This window comes from Notothenia rossii (assembly GCF_949606895.1).
Source record: "Notothenia rossii genome assembly, chromosome: 6".
Lineage (NCBI taxonomy): Eukaryota > Metazoa > Chordata > Actinopteri > Perciformes > Nototheniidae > Notothenia > Notothenia rossii.
Window position 1 is genome coordinate 56,791,528 of NC_136909.1, and position 12,104 is coordinate 56,803,631.

General features: G+C 42.4%; 1 protein-coding gene and 1 long non-coding RNA gene across 4 annotated transcripts in view; one reads left to right on the top strand and one right to left on the bottom strand.

The window, feature by feature from the left end:
* Positions 1–2,992, bottom strand: part of vps8 (VPS8 subunit of CORVET complex) — an 82,740-nt gene extending 79,748 nt beyond the window's left edge. The window contains exon 1 of one of the 3 annotated variants that reach the window (XM_079687894.1): positions 2,844–2,992. In XM_079687894.1, coding sequence (XP_079544020.1) covers positions 2,844–2,915 — 72 coding nt within the window. In that variant the 5' untranslated portion in view covers positions 2,916–2,992. The remainder of the gene's footprint in view (positions 1–2,843) is intronic. The other 2 variants (XM_079687893.1, XM_079687895.1) reach the window with 2 other exon arrangements.
* Positions 2,993–3,098: 106 nt separating this feature from the next.
* LOC307043452 lies at positions 3,099–4,849 on the top strand. The gene is made up of 2 exons (XR_013809387.1): positions 3,099–4,527; positions 4,748–4,849. It is a non-coding gene; the product is annotated as an uncharacterized lncRNA (long non-coding RNA).
* The last annotated feature ends 7,255 nt before the right edge of the window (positions 4,850–12,104 follow it).

Sequence of the window (12,104 nt, forward strand, 5' to 3'; positions counted from 1 at the left end):
TCATTGAGACATTTAAGGACAATCTTCATACCTGGTACAAACCCCCCCATATCATTTGCCCTTGAACTCCTCTCTACTGAAACATGCAACAAATGTGCATATTTTATTACAAACAAAATTGAAAGTATAAGATGAATGGTCAGTGCCTCCATTTTCGGTAAAGGGGTCTACCACAACAAATGGCCATGACATGTGGAGTTCCCCAAGGGTCCATTCTCGGTACAATCCTCTTAAACATAAAAATGCTTCCACTAGCCCAGATCCTAAAAATAAACAAAATATTGCACCACAATTTTGCGGATGACACGCAGTTATACATTATAATAAACCATGGTAAAAGACAACAGACAATTACAATCCCTGCATGGAACAAATCAGCAACTGGATGAGCCACAATGTTCTGCAATTAAACAAAAACAAAACAATTATCGTTGGTGCCAAAGGACTAGAAGCGCTATTTACTTAAAACATCTGACAATTCAAATCCCACACTAACATAATTGCTAAATCAGCATTCTATCACCTAAAAAACATAGTCAGACTTAGAACACTCTAGGAACTCATTCTTGAATTCGTTTTTAGCAGACTTGATTACTGCAACAGTGAATGTACAGGTAACATCCCTCAGTAAACTGCAACTCATCCAGAACGCTGCGGCCAGAGTCCTGACAAAAGCCAGAAGAGTAGAACACATCCCCCGTGTTCTTAGATCTCTGCACTGGCTTGCTCCTTGTTCCCCGGGTCAGAAACAGAACCAAACACGGCGAAGCTGCTTTTACTTTTTACGCACCGCACATCTGGAACAAACTTCCAGAAAACCTGAGATCCTCACCAACCCTCCATCCATCCATCCATCTTCTCCCGCTTATCCGTGGTCGGGTCGCGGAGGTAGCAGTTCCAGCAGAGAGACCCAAAAAAAAAAATTCCCTGGCCACATCAACCAGCTCTGACTGGGGGATCCCAAGGCGCTCCCAGGCCAGCGAAGAGATATAATCCCTCCACCTGCTCCTAGGTCTACCCCTTGGTCTTTTCCCAGCTGGACGTGCCTGGAACACCTCCCTAGGGAGGCGCCCAGGTGGCATCCTAACTAGGTGCCCGAACCACCTCAACTGGCTCCTTTCGACGCGAAGGAGGAGCGGTTCAACTCCGAGTCCCTCCCGGATGACCGAACTTCTCACCTTATCCCTAAGGGAGACACCAGCCACCCTGCGGAGAAAACCCATCTCGGCCGCTTGTACCCGCGATCTCGGTCTTTCGGTCATGACCCATCCTTCATGACCATAGGTGAGGGTAGGAACGAAAATGGCGCGGTAGACAGAGAGCTTTGCCTTCTGACTCAGCTCCCTTTTCGTCACAACTGTGCGGTAAAGCGACTGCAGTACCGCTCCCGCTGCTCCGATTCTCCGACCCATCTCACGCTCCATTGTTCCCTCACTCGAGAACAAGACCCCAAGATACTTGAACTCCTTCACTTGGGGTAAGGACTCATTCCCTACTTGGAGTGGACTCACCAACCCTGAGTTCTTTTAAGTCGAGGTTAAAAACATTTATTTTCACTGTTGCTTACCCAGAAGTCCTTTAACTTTGTTTTATCATTACACTTCTTGCAGCATCATCTGTATGTACAATGTTGATTAAAAAAAAATGTGTATCTCTTTTATGAACGGTCGTAATGAATCTGTTATTCCATTGTGTTTCTTTTATCTAATTTTCTCTCTTAACTATTGTGTATTAATGTTGATGTAAAGCACTTTGAATTACCTTTGTGTCTGAAAATGTGCTATATAAATAAAGTAACCTAAACCTTAACCATGACAAATGGACAAAAATGATATGCTGGCCTTTGATGCAAAGATACAATATGGTTGACAACTATGACGCTTTTAATGCAGTTTATAAACTAACCCAAATACTGTATATCTATCAAATTCATCTACTTTAGACAAAGCAAGACAAGTAAGCTCATTCATGAAAATCAGAGCAGAGGCTTCTGGGAAATACTGCCCTGGTCAGTCGGGGTCTTTTAGGTTAACTCAGACTGCGGACCTTATTTTCAGAGAGCATGTACATACATCAGCAATTACCATATGCTATGAATCATATTCCCTGTATACCATATCATAATCTTGTAATGTCTACAAAATAACAAGTGTTCAATCGGTCTGCTCCTGTTTGTTGGGCGTGTAAAACACAACGGGAAGTGACGGGGCTTGAACGCAGCACGGACAGCAAAGATTAAACCATTAAACCTGCACAAAATTGTGAAAATTACGTCATGAGAAGATTTTTTTTAAATGTACTTTATTTAGCACAGTTAGTGTCAATATGTATTGTATTAATACATGTTTGACATAAGAGGGAGCTGCATAGTAAACAATAACGCTACATGATCACGTGATGGTGTTCAAGGCAGCATGACATATCTGGTAGGAAATGTGTTGATACAGAACACAAACTCAACCTTAAAGAAACAACATTAGTGAATTCAACTGAATATAGGGTAGATCATTTTGGTTATGTTAATTTAATGTGACAAAGAAATGTCCTACTATACAATTCCAGGAGCTTTCCACACAAAGGCTATCTACAGGATAATCCCACATGCTTAGCTGGGCCTCAGTTGTACCTGTCACGAGCTAGGGTCATTTTGTTATTAACACAAAAGTGTTTTTCTCTAGCCAGAGAGGAGAGGATGGTGTACTGTAGGACCCACAGGTCAGACCCAAGCCCGCCATGGTGTCTCTGTGACGGGACAACAACACTGCTGCGGCTGGTCCTTCTCCCTCCATTCCTCCATCGCCATGACATTACAGTAGTTTGTACAGAAGTATAAAGTGTCTCACCGCGTCTATCTCCATCAGGTTGAGCTGTGAGGAGGCCGAGAGGAGGCTGCGGGCGTCCGGAGACTCCGACATCTCAGTGTTTACAGAGAGGCTCGACTGCTGCTACTGGGTTATAGCTAGAAAGGATCCGTCTTGTGTAAAACTCTCGCGAGAGTTTGTAAGTCACGTGGCTGAATGTTTACGTTTGGCAGGCAGCCTTTCAGTAACGATCGTTAACATCAGTGGGCCACAGCAAATGATGGTGAGAAGCTAAGCTATCTATTAATTATGTCAATGACAGGGAGTGTGATTGTTGAAATAGGGTGTTCTTGCTGTCCAAAGAAGAATGACAACACTGTAGATCACCAACACTATGGTTTATTTTTTATTCACAGTCAAGTCAACGTTGTCGCAGTAAAAGTCCCAAGATAGCTCCTGGTGCAATAACATTTTCCCTTTCAGTGTTTTACTATTATCCTGCTGCATTAATGTGTAGGTTGCATCATGTTACTGCTGTAGATGTGTTTCCGAGCCGCTCCAACGAGAGTTACAACGAGAACGTGACGTCATATTTACACAAGACGGATCCTTTCTAGCCATAGAGAGGCGAAGTCCCTCCCCTTCCGGGAGCCTCCATGGGACCCCGGAAGCGGAAAATTATACATTGAAGTCAATGGAGAGAGAAAAGTTATCTTTTGATCCCGTTTGAATTGTGCCACGAATGACACATATGATGTTTGTCAATCTTAAACAATCATTTCCATGCAAAAAAAGTCACAGTTTGTCGTAAAAATGCTGAAATATAAGACTATGAATAATACGCAACTAGAAAGACTACAAATCCCAAATGCATTCTGGGTCGCGTAAGTGATGTCATAGGCGATAATGCTCCAAGACTGGTTGTGACTCGCAAAGCAAAGAGGAAGAAGAAGACTGATTTATTCCCTCCAATAAATATAAGAGATTGCTCCAATAAATTCACTTTTACAAGATGCCTGTGTGCTTTGTACGAGGTTGTAATCACAAAAGAGATCATACCACTTGCTCGTTCTATCGCTTCCCGTCTGATGAAAGGACCAGGAGTCGTTGGACCAAACATATCAGGTAATATACATGTTTTGCATGGAACATAGTCAAGTTAGCTACCTAGCTAGTAGCGAGCATGTTAGTTAGCATTATATTACATTACTTAGCCTTGTCATTTGTATTAGCCTTAACATGAAGTAAACCAAAATGTTAAACAGTAAGAGTAGTCATGATGGTAAGTATTTTGTGAAACATTTGAAGAGTAGCCTATCGCCCCCTCCACCAGGTGCTAAGGGGGCGGGAGGTAGGCTAAGGCCACATTAGTATCAGCGATCTTTTCTACTTAATGCTATCTGCACAAATGGTTAACATTGACCATTAAAAGATCAGGCAGTTCAGGGAGAGTCGAAGGAAGGAAGGCAGGCAGCTTTGCATGACATTCTTCTGGACGTGTTTCATTGTGATGATAGTGAGAGTGAGTCAATCTGTTTGTTGGAAAGACAGTAGTTGAGTGATTACTGAGAGAAAATTATTAAAAGAGATAATTATTCAGTGTTGTTACTTTAAAGTGTTGTTACTGACCTTTTTCTCTTTTATTTTCTTTACCTCACCTGTAACTGCTGAGACCCTGAGGAACATGCACACTGGTCTGACCTGCTCTGGTAACCTGATTTCCACTGTACGTAATAGTATTTGGTTATGGTATATTATGTATATACATCAAAGGCACAATGCACCCCTCAGAGACACACATGTATTGAGTGTGATATTTTGCATTGGTCATGTGAAATCATCTTTACACACTAGAAAACTGTAGGAGCGGCAACTTGTTTTGAAATTGAATTTTTAATATCCGATAATAAAGTTGATCTGTTTTCTTTATTCTTCTCTCTTCCCAGCTCCATCCATCACCATTCTCTGTTCCTGCCAGGTCCTGCTTGCTAATCAATGCTCATATTTTTTTTACACAATTACAAATAAAGTCAATGTATTGTATGACATGAAGTTGTGCTTCATTCTGAGTCAATAATAAATTCATTCTGCCTTCAGCTGCAAAATTATTGTGGACTGCACCGACATCCATGTAGCAGCCCCCCCCCAGTAAGATGAACCAAGCAAAGCTGACATACTCAACATACAGCTGTGCTCTTAAGTTTACATGAAGAATTTGTGAAATATTGGTAATAACAGGTTTAAATGATTATTAGTAATTAATTATATAATTTTCTCATCGTAGATGAGCAGACAGGGAGCAGATGAGAAAAGCAGAATATGCAGCTGCCATTTTCCACATGGAAAAGAGAAAGGGCCAAGTGTATTTGAGTGGACAAAAGAGAAATCCCAAATACGAAAAATAAAATTATACAATTTAGATATGTATACAAATAAATACATATCCTATATACACCATCATGTATAATGATGGTGTATGATGTATAAGGAAGTGTGGTAGATAACAATTAAATATAGAGTTACATACAGATCCATGTTACAGCAAAAGATGGAATAACTAAGAAGCACACAGTATAATAATAATTACACGCAACAATTAAATAACTGCTCAGCATCTCCACCACAATCCCAATCTGCTGTGTCCTGTTTTCCTCCCCTCTGCATAACACCCCATCACACATACGAAACACAACGCAGAGTCCGAGGGTGTTAAGAGTATGTTTATTTAAATGTCCTCCTCTCTACTGGCCAACACAGGGAGCATATGCTGGGTGTAGAATTGTTCCAGGAGGAGGAGATTTCCATGCCATGCAGGGTCTTTGGGGATGGGGATGATGATCCCCTCCTTCGTGGTCCACAGTAGCAGAGACTCCGGTCTGTGATTTGCAGCTGTTATATAATATACAATACATTTTTTTGAAAAACATTTGATCAAAAAATAAGGATTTGGTCAGGATCTAGAGTCAGTGTGTAGTTTATTAATTAATCAATGCTCTCTACATTAGGAAAACACATACCAGTGTACCAGAGGGAGTCACACACAGCTGTGCCTAGATAACCAAACAAATTGACAACAGGGATGCAAACTCATCAGGTATGAAAAAGGTGACAAGGATCCGAGCCCCCTGACCCCACAGAATATCGGCTTTAAAATGAGGAATAACAGAGGATTTTAGCAGTCAGAACAACTAAAGCAGCAGTGTTAATATTAACAGAAACGCCATAGAGTCACATCTAATAGAAATATATAAAAAGCATTTATTTTAATTGTGTAGCAGTCAGTTTATAATTTTGGCAGCACTGTTGAGCATTTTGAAAATGTATTTTCAGGCCTCTGTGCAAGGCTTAGTCTTTCTATCTTTATAGCCACTGGTGTAAAGTAACTAAGTTCATAAACTCAACAAGTACTATACTTGGGCACAATTTTGAGATACTTGTACTTTACTTAAGTATTTCAATGTTTTGCTACTTTGTACTTCTACTCCACTACAGTTCAGAGGTAAATGGTGTACTTTTACTCCACTACATGTATGTAATACCTTTAGTTACTTTACAGATGTGGATGAATGATGTGAAATATAATCAAGTGTTAAATCAGACTTTAGTTCCACCTGGAGTAAATCCAAAAGCTACCCTGCAGTATACAAAGTCATTCAGACTAGCTGCACCTTTACCAGCTTTGAGAACACTTTCATGATCAATCATTATAAAACGTATCATATTATTCTGAAATGGACCAATCTGCAAAATGACTACTTTTACTGTCGCTACTTTCACTATATTTTGATAATAATACTTTTCTACTTTTACTTGAGGAACATTTGGAATGCAGGACTTTTACTGTAACAGAGTATTCCTACACTCTGGTACTTCTACTTTTACTCAAGTACAAGAACTGAGTACTTCTAATTTTAATCAATTACAAGATATATACTTATACCACCTCTGTTTATAGCCTATGAAAAAAAACGATTAGAAAACGAAGGCTAAAGCTAACGTTAGCAGATAGTGACAATGTATGCTAGTTAGCTAGCTCAACGATAATATTGCGACGGGAAAAAAAAACTTTTCAGTGCACATCACGCTCTGTCGCTCCGACAGGGAGCTCTATTGTGAACACCTGAACGGCCCGTTCTAACAGCTGTTCACCAGCGGTCCAGTCTGTGCCACAGGGACTCCGGACGCACAGTTAATATTAACGAACGCACCGTAGGTAATGTAGCTGCTGAAGCTAGACCATCATCGCCGAGCAGCAGAGGCTTATTATACATCATGAGCAGAGCCGACAGGCAGGAAGACTCGAGCACACAGCTCGCGCTTCATTATAATATATATAAAAAAAGCTCGCGGCCGCACATTAATCCGGGTCCCAGACCCCCTCCCATACCCAAAAAATATTTTTATTGCAGATCTACAGGAATCACAAAAACGACCTATTTTGGATTCAAAACGGAGAATTTCACCGAAAGGTGACAAGTTTGCATCCCTGGACAAGATAACCAAAATCCTTGAATCTACACACAGCAAATAAACTCAAATGACACAACGAGATGTAAAAAGGAGATCACACATATAGTCGATATAGAACTGGCCGCTTCAATCTGAAGAGCAACTAAAACAAAACACGGGAGTGTATCTTGTTCTTGTGAACACTAATGTTATCCACAGCATACACAGACACCACAAAGTTCTTAAGGAGAAAACTAGTTTCTAAAACAAAACACGTTAGTGTACCTTGTTAGCTAGCTGACATTAACCTTAAACATTGCACTCATATTACTCACTGAAACCTTGTAAAGCCGGTCCCGCATGCTGGCTCTTACAGAACCGCTCCCTTTCGTGTATGTACAGCTCTCAACATGCCCAGACTTGTAGTGATTTTCACCTCGTTTTATACTTTTTCGCCTCATTCTGAAAGAAACAGGTGAAATTTACTAACGTGACAGCCATCTTTGTGATGGTGACGCGTATTGTGCGAGACCAGAGACCTGTAGTTCACTGAGCGGTTTCACACAAAAAAAATTGTAACTTCACAGTTTTACGACACATTTTTATTTTTTTGACTTGCAAAATGTTCTTTTAATTTGACAAACATCATATGTGTCATTCGTGGCACAATTCAAACGGGATCGAAAGATGACTTTTCTCTCTCCATTGACGTCAATGTATAATTTTCCGCTTCCGGGGTCCCATGGGTCGGAAGTAGATGGGCGGGACTTCGCCTCTCTATAACCCTGCTACTGCTCCTCTGTCAGGAAGTAGAAGAATGACCACTTCCGGTTTGACTTATCAGAATAAAGTCTGTCTGGAAAACATGTCATTTTAATTTTAACACAAATAAAATAAATAAATGTGTTGTTGTTAATGGATGATGATAGTAAGTAAAGACTCTTAATAATCCCTAAATATTCAAAGATTCAAAGGCTTTATTGTTACATTCACAGTAGCTACAGTGTAGTTATGACAATGAAAATCTTCCCAGGCTCCTCCAACAATGCGACATAATAGTCCTGTTGTGAACCCAGACATTTTTGAGTACCCCAAAGCAGAGAGGTCCTTCCTTCCTGCAGCGGTCAGACAACCACAGTGGGCCATTGACCCCCACACACATAGAACAACAAATACTAAAACACTCCTGCTGTGCAATACTACTTAGGCTATGTGCAGTATATTTACTATTGTAAATAGCTGTGCAATTTATACTACCACATGTTATAGTTTCACCTGGCTGGCTGCTATATCGCTAAACTGTACAGGTAGGCCTACTGCTACTGGATGTATATTTTGTAAATTGTGTAATTTCTAGTTTTTCATCCTTAATATTATATTTATGCATGCTTCTTGAGAGATATTAAGCTATCTTTGGCTCTTTACTGTAACAATTGTAAATGTTCCGTCTGTGGGACGAAGGTATTCTGATTCTGATTCTGATTGTTTTATGTTAGAACTGCCGGATGCTAACTTGCATATGTTGGGCAATTTGCATAACTAGCATCATAATATAATATTAACTTATATCATAAAAATAACGAAAATATGTGAAAGACATTAAATAAAGCTTTATAACATGGGCAGCTGTATTAATTTAACTATGCAGCTGATACTGCACATAGATATGGCAGTTTCTGAGAATCAGAAATATGGATAAACTCATACTATTGCTTTTCTTATCTCTCTCTCAACTATACATTTTTCTTAATAAGGAGTGAGATCTTGTCTCAATTTCTCTTCAATAACGAATTAAATAAGTTCAAACATAAGTCTAGCACCCTGATTACATTCTCACAATGCTCCTGAATTAATCATTGTCTGGGATGTGGTTTGAAGCTCAAATAAAGGAAATTAAGTTGCATTTCACCGTATTTTTTATTAAATATTCATATAAAAGCAAAGATCCAAATAACTGTGTTCTAGAATACATGGCACTATTTCAACAACGTGGCAACCTGCAACACAGATTGAAATACATCCCTGAAGTAAGGCTTAGTGGATCTTGTCTTTAAAGAGCATCTTGCAGGTTTTTTTCTTAAACAGCTTCAGCGTCAGCCAGACGAAGACTGACAAAGACATTAAGAGTCCTGTGGGAGTCACGTGGGAGGCAAAGAGGAGGCAAATCGTACTCTGATTGCGCCAAGTATCGCTGGTGTTATTTAGTTTTATTCAATTCTCTTGGGTTCTCTAGCCCCTCATGCTATAATCATGTGTATTTTCTGCATTCCTGTTCATGTGTCTTCTCGCAATTATCACTGGCCCCGTGTTTCTCCTAATCGATCTCACCGGCCTGCTCTCGTCTATCCCACATGCTCCACTGAGATCCAACATCTCGTTTCAGGGGGCCTGTGGAACTGCCAGTCAGCTGTCCCTAAGGCTCTGGATTTCCTTGCTCTCACGGAGACCTGGATCACTCCATCCAACACATCCACCCCAGCAGCTCTCTCCACAGCATATTCCTTCTCCCATACACCCAGACCCTCTGGCAGAGGAGGTGGCACTGGTCTCCTGCTCTCTCCCAAATGGAGCTTTTCCCTCTTCAAGCTACCTAATTTCACTCCTTCCACCTTTGAATTCCATGCCGTCACAGTAACCCATCCTATACAATTAACCATTGTTGTTCTCTACCGTCCACCAGGCGCCTTGGGGGACTTCTTGGAGGAGTTAGATAATCTCCTCTCACACATCCCTGAAACTGGCCCTCCCGCTGTACTTCTCGGAGATTTCAACCTCCAGACAGGGAAGATATCTGAACTAACATCTCTGTTAACCACCTTTGCTTTCTCACTGTCTCCATCCCCACCAACTCATAAAGCTGGCAATGTCCTTGATCTCATATTCTCAAGGAACTGCTCTACTTCTAACCTCTCTGTAAACCCGCTCCACACATCCGATCACTTCTTCATTTCATTCTCTCTACCCCTTTCCAAACATAACAACCTAATCTCTTCTAACTCTGCTCCTGTCCGCCGTAACCTCCGTTCCCTCTCCCCCTCTACCTTTGCCTCATCGGTGCTCTCAGCCCTCCCTTCCTCTGACTCGTTCCAACTCCTGCCTCCAAACACTGCTGCAAAAACTCTCCTCTCGACTCTCTCATCCTCTCTGGACTTTCTCTGTCCTCTCACATCGCGGCCGGCTCGTCAGTCCCCTCCTGCTCCCTGGCTAAATGATGCACTGCGTGCTAATAGAACCATCCTTCGGGCAGCAGAGCGGAAATGGTGGAAATCCAAACACCATGACGACCTCCTAACCTATCAGGCTCTCCTCTCCTCTTTCTCTGCTTCCATCTCTCAGGCAAAAAGCACTTTCTTTCAAGATAAGATCCAATCTTCCTATTCCAATCCCAAAAAACTATTTTCTATCTTCTCCACCCTCTTGGACCCCCCCAAAGCACCTCCCCCCTCCTCCCTTCTGTCAAGCGACTTTGTTAACCATTTTGAAAAAAAGGTTGATGATATTCGCTCTTCTTTTTCTGACTCACCTTTACTCACCGCTGGGTCACCAGACCCTCCCTTCACCCACACACTGACCTCCTTCACCTCTGGGTCACCAGACCCTCCCTTCACCCACACACTGACCTCCTTCTCCCCTCTCTCTCCAAGTGAGGTTCTTACCCTCGTTACCTCTGCCCGTCCTACCACCTGTTCTCTGGACCCTATCCCCTCAAACCTCCTTCAGACTATCGCTCCTGATATTCTACCATTTCTCACCCATTTCATCAACACTTCTCTAACTTCTGGTCACTTTCCAAACAGTCTCAAGGAGGCAAGAGTAAACCCTCTCCTTAAGAAACCCACTCTCAACCCGTCTGATGTTATTAACTACAGGCCCGTCTCTCTCCTCCCGTTCCTGTCTAAAACACTTGAACGCGCTGTCTTTAAACAACTCTCCTCTTATCTCCATCAGAACAACCTTCTGGATCCGCACCAGTCTGGTTTCAAGGCAGGTCACTCAACAGAAACTGCTCTCCTTGCTGTCTCTGACAAACTGCACACTGCTAAAGCAGCCTCCCTCTCCTCTGTCATCATCCTTCTGGACCTGTCTGCTGCATTCGACACGGTGAACCATCGGATCCTCCTTCGCACTGTCCAAGAACTTGGAGTTTCAGGCACTGCACTTTCCCTCCTCACCTCATACCTCAACGACCGCACCTACAGGGTTACTTGGAGAGGGTCCGAGTCCGACCCTTGTCAATTAACTACAGGGGTCCCTCAGGGCTCGGTTCTTGGTCCCCTCCTCTTCTCCCTGTACACAAACTCGCTCGGGTCTGTCATTAGCCCGCATGGTTTTTCATACCACTGCTACGCTGACGACACCCAACTAATTCTGTCCTTTCCCCGCTCAGAGACCCAGGTCGTCGCACGCATCTCTGCTTGCCTAGCAGACATCTCTCGGTGGATGTCTGCTCATCACCTCAAGCTCAACCTTGACAAGACTGAACTGCTCTTCCTTCCGGGAAAAGATTGTCCCACTCTTGACCTAACAATCAACATCGGCACCTCTGTTGTTTCCCCGACTCAGACTGCAAGGAATCTGGGTGTGGTCCTAGATAACAAACTGTCCTTCACTGCAAACATCGCTGCTACAACCCGCTGCTGCAGATACACGCTTTACAACATCAGGAGGATACGTCCCCAGCTGACCCAGACATCAGCGCAGATTCTGGTCCAGGCTCTCGTCATCTCACGCCTAGACTACTGCAACTCCCTCCTGGCTGGTCTACCTGCATGTGCCATCCGACCTCTGCAGCTCATCCAGAATGCAGCGGCTCGTCTGGTCTTCAACCTTCCCAAATTCTCCCACACCACACCG